The 9,645-nt window shown below is 40.0% G+C and overlaps 1 protein-coding gene across 1 annotated transcript in view; it reads right to left on the bottom strand.

Annotated features, from left to right (window-relative positions):
* LOC124596509 overlaps window positions 1-9,383 on the bottom strand; it is a 28,922-nt gene extending 19,539 nt beyond the window's left edge. The window contains exons 1-3 of the mRNA XM_047135672.1: window positions 9,184-9,383; window positions 8,647-8,747; window positions 1,715-1,855 (exon numbers count right to left, since the gene is read on the bottom strand). Of these exons, the coding sequence (XP_046991628.1) occupies window positions 1,715-1,855; window positions 8,647-8,704 (199 nt within the window). The 5' untranslated portion in view covers window positions 8,705-8,747; window positions 9,184-9,383. The remainder of the gene's footprint in view (window positions 1-1,714; window positions 1,856-8,646; window positions 8,748-9,183) is intronic.
* Between the last annotated feature and the right edge of the window lie 262 nt (window positions 9,384-9,645).

Genomic DNA, 9,645 nt, shown 5'->3' on the forward strand with positions numbered 1-9,645 from the left:
TTAACTGGCCTGTTGTAGCTAGTCACACTTGAGCTTTATCCATTGCCTTAGTTATGGCGTGATATGGGCACAGAATTTATTTTCTAGCAGGATGGCGCGGCACCACATCTCCATCGTGAAGTTGACGTGTATCTCTCAAGGGATGTGCTGAGTTGGATCTGAAGTGGTGGTACAATATCCTTGCCACCCTGATAAACTGATTTGGCAGGGAACTGTTTACGGACGGGACATTTGTCATGTTACAAAAGCTACCCACATTGCACATTTATAAATAAAACTCAATGATGTACACTGATGTGAAAAAAGTCACGTGATAGCAATATGCAGATACACAGATGGCAGTAGTATCGCGTGCACAATGTACAAAAAAGATGTGCATTGGCCGAGCTGTCATTTGTACTCAGGTGATTCATGTGGAAAGGTTTGCGACGTGGTTATGACCGCTCGACAGGACTTAACAGACTTTGAGCACGGAATGGTTGGTATTTACAGCTAGACACATGGGACATTTCATTTGTGAAATCGAGAGTCAAGCGTGTGCCAAGAATATAAAATTTCAGGCATTGCCCCTCACCAGGGACAACACAGTGATCGACGGCCTTCACTTAACGACCGACAGCAATGACTTTGTCAGTGCTAACAGACAAGCAACACTGCGTGAAATAGCTGCAGAAATTAATGTTGGACGTTCCATGAACGTATCCCTTAGGACACTGCGCCGATATTTGGAGCTAATGGGCTATGGCAACAGACGAACGACCCTGGTGCCTGTGCTAACAGCACGTCATTGCTTCCGGCGTCTCTCCTGGTCTCATGACAATATCGGTTGGACCCTAGACGACTGGAAGACAGTGCCGTGGTGGATTTTGGTTGGTAAGAGCTTCTGGTATGGTTCGAAAGTGGTGCAGCCCCCCGGAGCCATGGACTTAAGTTGTCAACAAGGCACTGTGCAAGTTGGTGGTGGCTCTGTAATGGTGTGGGCTGTGTTTACAAGGAATGGATTGGGTGCTCTGAACCGATTTGTGACTAGAAATGGTTACGTTCGGCTACCTGGAGACCATCAGCAGCAATTCATTGACTCAGTGTTCCCGAACAACGATGAAATTTTTATGGATGACAGTGCGCCAAGTCACTGGGCTACAGTTGCTCACGATTGATTTGAAGAGCATTCCGGACAATTAGAGCGAGTGATCTGCTTACCCAGATCGCCCGACATGGATCACATCGAACATATATGGGACGTAAATGAGAATTCAGTTCCTGCACAAAATCCTGCACCGGTGACGTTTCTGCAGTTATGGATGGCTGTAGATGCATCGTGGCTCAATAGTTCTGCAGGGGGACTTCCCAACGGCTTGTTGAGTCGATGCCACGTCGATCCGCTACCTAAACTCCTAGCGCAGGAAGATCCGACACGATGTTTAGAGGTATCCTATGACTTTCGTCATGTCAGTTTACTGCATTTAGTGCTGTATCAAACATTTCTGTACGTTATTTACCTTTTTCATAAGTAAAGTTTACTTTTGTATAACTAATTTATAAACATACTGTATGTCGAAGAAACTGTGTGCTGTGATGAGTCATCAAAGGAAAGGGAAGAGAGAGAGAAAGAAGAAGGCATGGAATACTGGACGCCATTAAAAACAGACAGTCGATACCTCCCATAAGAGAGATAAAACAAACCGGATGGAAGGTGCGGAGGTGCAGTACGTACGTATCTGGTGTATCTTGCGGCAGAAGGGCGAGCCGCCCGTGTCGTTGTCTGGACAGCTCAGCAGGTAATTGTCGTCGACGGGCGCTTCGTGGCAGCCCTCGTCGCGGTCCGAGCGACACTGGTAGCACTGCATGCAGCGCGCTGCACAGAAACACACACACCTCATATACCTTGCTATAATATAAGCACAAAGACTTGAATTACTATTGCTAAAATTACTTCCTGATATATTTTCCAAAATATTCGAAAAAGCAATGAACTCAAAAACAGTCTCACATTTAAGTAGAAACAGTCTACTTACAATGGAATCGAACGAACTTCCCCTCGCCGATGTGATTCACGTTGACATGGAGTGTAGGACACGACTAGGACTTATCATACGTACACAGGAAGACGCAAATCTCAACCGCTTCTGGGAAAATCGAGTTTGAAAATTACAAGTGTGCTTACGCTGCACGCTTTGTAGTAGGACTGTTGATATTTTTAAAACTACAGGAAACCCAATACATCGATATTTAAAAGTGTCATTACTGATGCTCGATATATTGAACAATGCTATCGAAATATCGAACTATATTATTGATATATCGATGGGTGTGGTATCAACGTACCAGCCAAATAAATATCTGCTGCACACTGTAAATATACTGCCAGTTATAGAGCTATATATTTAAGTATTGATTTTTATTAGATATCGTCTACATCAACAAGCTAGCAGCCTGCTTATCAAATGGTTCAAATGGCTCTGAGCACTATGGGACTCAACTGCTGTGGTCATCAGTCCCCTAGAACTTAGAACTACTTAAACCTAACTAACCTAAGGACATCACATACACCCATGCCCGAGGCAGGATTCGAACCTGCGACCGTAGCAACAGCGCGGCTCCGGACTGGAGCGCCTAGAACCGCACGGCCACCGCGGCCGGCGCCTGCTTATCCACTTGGAGCAAGAATTGAAAGGAAAACTATGCACGTTCACGCTTGGCGCTAACCGCTTTGCTAACAATGGTAACCGCAGACAAATGGCACAATAAAATTTGTCCGATGTCATATAGATTTTTGTTCATCAGTTTCAAGAATGCCGATGTGAAGAAATAGCGCACTAGTTGCGTTTAAAATTATTGCTTAACGCAACTGGTATGCTATTTCCTCACATCGGAAATATTGTTATTCCCTTCAGCCCCCTCCCCCCCCCCCCCCAAGTAAAATCAGACTTCTTCTTTGCGCCATCTATAGTTGCTTTACACCGTCAAAGAGAAGGAGTGTACGTGATGAAAGCTCAAAAAGTACTTAGACTCATTCACACAGTGAAAGTGAAATTATGTTCTACTACAATTTCAAAAGAATAACTACAAATATTTGCAGAAAATTGCGAAAAAATATAAAGTAAAGACATCGGCCCTCTGTATTGCCATTTCCACATCAATATATCGATATGTCGGCGAGAAACCACCGCCTATCTACATCGATATTTTTGGAGGAAATTTCGATGTATGAATGTCTTATCAGCAGTCCTGCTTTGTAGGGCAGCTAATGCTCACAGAATCCGCAACCAAGCGATAAGAGCTTAGTCTGATTTGCTCGAGGTCTCTGGAACGAATCACGCTGCCGGTAGTTAACATATTTTACTGCGTAATTCAAAAAACAGTTTTATTATGACCGTGCAAAGTATCAATACTTAATCTTTCAGTTACTATCTTCCTAAACTTTAAAACGGAAAACAGAAATTTTTTTCTTAAGGGCATTTAAAATTAAAAATGATGAACGAGAACTGTCAATCAACTCGGTTTAGTCATTTAATTTACGCTATCGTATCTACACTTGTGACAAGTGTAGTCTTTATCCGTAGCAGCACTGTGCAAATCAGAATACTATCGGTCGTAGAAACATGGAAAATCATAATCATCGCGACAGACAGCATATGTAATGAACGCCGAATTTTTCCATGTAAATAGTTCTTTTTTTCCAATAGACCTGGTTTGCATTCATAAACGGTTCTCTCGGTCATCACACAATTTCGCGGCGTACCACGAGTATCGAAGCATAGCGCCGAATATTGGCGCAAATAACGCAGAAAAAAAACTAGTACTGGCAGCGAGATTCGATCCAGAGACATCGTGCCGGCCTTAGTGACCGAGCGGTTCTAGGCGCTTCAGTCCGGAAACACGAGACTGCTACGGTCGCAGGTTCGAATACTGCCTCGGGCATGGGTGTGTGCGATGTCCTTAGGTTAGTTGGGTTTAAGTAGTTCTACGATCTAGGGGGCTGGTGACCTCAGATGTTAAGTCCCATAGTGCTCAGAGCCATTTGAAGAAACTCGCGCTTTGAAACTAAACTGATCGATTACTCGTTCGGCTGCAAGGTCCGTAAACAGTAGGGCTGATGTAAATAATTTTAAGCTAAAGATTTATTTCATATCAGCTCCTGGTGGTTCTTAAACTCTAGAATAATATGGTGGAGTACTTTATTTCCCACCGATTTTGCTTTAAAATATTTCTAATAGATGACAGCGCTTTGTTACTTGAGATTTCAGCTAATCTTTTGCCTGCCCAGTAGCAGGTGCAAACTTGTTTGAAGCATGCAGTATAAGCACGCCTATAATTTTCAAACTAAATTTTCTCGAAACTGGTTGACAGTTGCGTCTCCCTTTTACACACATTGAAGTCCTGGCCGTGCCCTACAAAACCTGCCAACAAGAATTTATTCTGTCAGGGGAAGTTCGTACGGACCCCTTGCCAGCACATCACTGTTTGCAGTCCAGATGGGTTGCTCGACTGACAGTGCTATTCATAAACTGCTCGTCAAATATTACGAGCCTTAAATAATAACACGCCGCCATTCAGTATTTTTGTGATCTTTCCAAGACCTTTGACTACGTAGATCATGTTAGTTTCTTAGAAAAACATAAGTTTTATGGAATTATTGGTTTTACAAAAGCTAGTTTCAGTCATACTTAACACATACTTAACACACAGAATGCAAAATGTTGCGCTGAATAATTCAAAAAAGTTTGAAAGATAGAATATTTCAGTGACTTAGGAGAAATCACAAAGGGAGATCCATAGGGATCAATTTTGGGTCCACACCTCTTCCTTACATACGTGAACAACATTCCACTTAACATGCATCAAGTAGAAATGGCAATTTTTACAGACAATACTAACATTATCAAAACCCCCTTAGACACAAGTCAACAGAATAAATTTTTAATCATGTTTTTCAAATAGTTACTAAATGAGTCTCTGAAAATGAACATACCCACAATTATGAGAAAACACACTGTAACTAGTTCTTTAGAACAGTCATACCGACTGATGTAGCACTTGAACAGGAGTCAGTAAACACGACAGAATGTTCCAGAGTTTTGGTTTTACATACTGAAAAAAACCTGAATTTCAAGAAGTACGTTATTGAGCTACTCAAACAATTAAGTTCAGCTACTTTTGCTCATCTTATAATTGGTGATCCCCCTAAAATATTTTGCATATTTCCACTCAGTAATGTCTTATGGTATAATGTTCTGGGATAACTCATTACTTAGAAAGAAAGTATTAATTATATAAAAACGAGCAATAAGAATAATAAGCTGTCGCCTTGTAGGGACCTCTTCAAGCATTTGGCATTTCAACTGTCGCCCCCCCCCCCCCCCCTCCCCATCCCCCCACTATAAGAACAAAAATTTTTGATCATTTTCCCAATAACGTAAAATTTTTGGCATACAGCAAACCAAGACTTAAATGTGACCTAAAATCATTCCTTCTGGACACTACTCCTGTTCCACTGACGAATATTTACTCAAAAACTGGTAGTCTTAAAAAAGGTCGTACGTTTAGCTGACTGAGCAGGGTGAAAAGTAATATGTTCATTAATCTTGAAAAATGGTTCAAATGGCTCTAAGCACTATGGGACTTAACATCTGAGGTCATCAGTTCCCTAGACTTACAACTACTTAAACCTAACTAACCTAAGGACATCACACGCACCCATGTCCGAGGCAGGATTCGAACCTGCGACCATAGCAGCAGCTCGGTTCCAGACTGAAGCGCCTTGAACCGCTCGGCCACAACGGCCGGCTAATCTTGAAAATAATCATGTATACATATCCTGTAAACTTACCCGTTCAACGATATTTCGACAAAAAAAAAACGCTCAAATGATTTCTGGAACAGGTAACTAATAAACATTATTACGACTGGTTTTCGTCCATTAGGTGGCTGCAACGGGGCAGAGCGCGAAAAAAACAACCGGAGCTCGCAAAAAATTAAAAACTTTACTTTCTCCGGGTCATGACCGCATTTTATCATAATTATAATCCAAATTTTTTGAGGGGATCGAATGTTGGAGCTGATATCTTGCATGTGTGCTTTTCTCTACTTAAAATATTCGTGATGTTTCTTTGTTAACACGTTCAATGGCAGGTGTCAATTCGCTTCATACCTTTTCGCACATATACCGTGCGTAAGCATAAAGTTCAAGTGACGTTACCATTTAGTTACTGGTCAGTTCACCAAAGTTTCAAAAGCACTCAGTAAGTTTACCTAAACAGAAGCAGTAATAGATTACGTCGCAAATATTTCGTCAGAAAAATTACCTCTCCGTAACGTTAACATATAACTGCGAAACAATTGCGCTTCCCTGGATTATTCTATTATGATTCTGGGGAAGGTATACTATTATGCTCGTGGAGAAAGTCATTGTTTGACACCCTACAGGCACGTGTACTCTAGACGTTCTCACTGTGAAAATTAAAAATATCTCCATTATTGTAGTTCAGATTGAGACTGTTGGGATGTTTTATACAGTTGTAAGGCAAACGCCAGAAGTGGAAATTCCCTGCCAAACATTGCCAATTGGATATCCCTTTGCACCCTGACTAAAATTTATACGTGTTCTGCTCAAGCAGTAATAAGTGATGCAGAAAACTAAGTACTTCATGAAGACCATAAATGATTGTCAATAGCACAAACCACAAAAGATTTATCCCGAAAAATCCACATGGGCCTAGCCAAATAGGTTCCGTCACGTACACAGGTTCAGTCACCAGTCGCAATATAATGCTCCTCAAAATGTAGCATATATCCGAGCATTCACTGAGTAAAACATAATGGTTCAGGGAATAAATCACCCACAGCTACAATTAACTTTTTTAGTCGTACACTTTGACCCTTTGCATGGTATGGCCAGACCAGGTGGATAGAGAGGTTAATTGTAGCTATGAAAGATTTATATCCTAAAATATTATCTTCAGCTTGGAACCTATAACAATTATCTCTAGAAACAGGGCGAAGATTACGGAAATTATTACGGTATATTTCAGTAAACTAGAAAATAGATTAGTCTTCTGTTACAAAGTCAAGAAGTTGTAAGCGGTACTGACGCATGCCAGCTTTCTTGTGGAAACAGATTGGAGTATAAAACAGATTAATATACACTAGATCAACTGGCAGGCACCGTAATTGTCAGCTTCACTCTCATGGGAGAACACTGAGGACGTGCCAAACAATCTTCAATGGCAGGGCTTCTGGCAGCCTCCAATTGTCTTACGAAAACGTGCTCACAAAATTTCAAAATAACTTTTCTCTTAATACTATTCATTTATTATCATGTGGCCACGTGTTTATGCAAATTGTGAATATAGGATCCGATAACAGCATTGAGGAAGCAAGCATGTTATTATTCCTTCCACATTTCGTTTGCACGAGGAATAACATGTATCTTATTTTGTCACCATGCGGGATGCGATAAAAAACAAGTGTCATTGGGAATCTTGAATAAATTGCAAGGTTTCCCCAATGGGCACGACAAGCTTTCACTGGAACCTCTGGCAATATATCTGAAGAGTAACAACTATTGGCATACCATCTGTAGTGGCGAACGGAAAACAGATCTCTGTTCCTAAAAGAACCTCCAGATGTCAGTGCTGGCATCGTGCCTTATTAGTTGCTTCACACTCTCATAGATGGAGCGGTCGGCGCTACACAAGGGAAAGAAGCGCGCTACACAGTCTCGAAAACTGCTTTGTGAATTTTGTGAACATGACTTCCATTCAGACTAGCACTAAAACTTACAGCGCCAGTATCATCGACTTTCTTGCTGTGGAAATAGTTATTCCATTTACGTTTTCTTGTTTTGTAAAAACAACGAATACAAATCCAAGTTGCAATTCTGAAACAGTGCACAAAGCTCCGTAAAGAAAGGAACTTTAGCGTTCCACTTCTATTTTAACGCAGTATAATACAATGTAGAATAATTATACGCTCAAGGTAGTGATACGTGGAGATAAGAAAATTAAGATATAATAACTAAGAAATAATTCTTGCACTTCTAAAAAATTAAAGGTCTTCATTTGTTTCATTGGCCATATTATTTATCTTCAAGTTCACTAAACATATGCTGTAATCTATGTATAAATAGAAACGTTAACAGGTCTAACTAGAAGCATGATAATTGTATTCTACTGAAAAAGAAAGCAGACTTAATTTTCGTACCAAAGGTGGACAAAGCACGAAAAAATAAGATGTTAATTTTCAAGTAAAATCTAACATTAACACACATACAAAATGTTAATTTTCAAATAACTTCTAACATCAATAAAGACGTACGTAACCAAGTTTTCTAAATAACGCAAAACAGGTGTTCATGGTTAAGTTGCCAAGCAGTTAGCAGGCGGCAGAAAATATCCCACATTATCAGCCAAGTCTCTTCAAAAACAAAACAATTAATTTCTGTGTAGTGACACATTCCTGTCATGCAGTAGGAGCAGAGTTGTTACCAATTACATTCTGTTTTTAACATCACTGTTGATTCGTCTTTCCTGTTCATGTACTGCAGCTATTTTTGGAATGTGACAATTATTTTAAATTATTCCTGAAAGTGTCAGTGATTTCTAACTGTATTTACAATGAAACTAGCGAACTATACATATTTCTTACCATTTTTGATTGAATACTGAAGGATAAATATTAGGTGAGCAGCAGACATCAAGTTCATACTTCTTCCATCGCAACTCGGTTAAAGAGCATGATGTTGGAACCTAGAACGGACAAAAATGAACAACTGTAACACGTTTTACAAGACAACGGAACAGCACACATTCCTTAACAGATCTTTTATGTTCAAAATAACAATATGTTGAATGTTAGTGTCTGCATGGAACATCGATAATGAGCAAGATAATCGTTTCTGAGCAATAATGATAGACTATTGTGACCAACTTCTTTAAAAAAAATCACCGTGCAACAGAAATGAATAATACGTCAAATACAACAGATTTCACATTTTCTTCATCTCGCGAAACTGCAGAATTTTCACTTATTGTGATGTCACATCATCTGAACCCTTACATACATCAACTGTCAAGTATTGAGGAACAATCTAATACTAACATTCGAGTCCAAACATCCATTGTCCATGGTTTTCAGTGCATGTGTTTCCGAGAAATGCAAAAATCTTAATATGATCTCCCTTACCTTCATCTGGGTAAATATTGTCCATGGATCTACGTAAACTTCAGCCAGCCCAGAAAAAAATCGGAATAAATGGACATACAGTATAAGCTTACTTCCAAAGAAAAGAAAATTGAATTTAAACATGGTGTAAAGAGACCTTTCGGCTCTCTTCTCTTCGTAACCGATTAAACATATTTGCTGCTGTATTAATAAGCTATAAACAACGCTGCACTGAAAACAGAATATCTTTGGGGCGCCACAGAGAAAGTAGATGCCAATTTGTCAAGTCCAGCGTAACGTCTAGAGAGCCGTTGTCAGTAATCTGTGGAAGTTTCCAGAGGAATGCAATGTTTGTATCCATAAAGAGCATTTCAAAAATGTGAGACTGCAAATCCCACAGTCTCTTATGTGAACCAGTTAATTTCTCCTATTTAAGTAGAACTACTTTTACATACGCATATTATGCGTATGGTTAAATGAGAC

The sequence above is a fragment of the Schistocerca americana genome, chromosome 2 (assembly GCF_021461395.2).
Source record: "Schistocerca americana isolate TAMUIC-IGC-003095 chromosome 2, iqSchAmer2.1, whole genome shotgun sequence".
Lineage (NCBI taxonomy): Eukaryota > Metazoa > Arthropoda > Insecta > Orthoptera > Acrididae > Schistocerca > Schistocerca americana.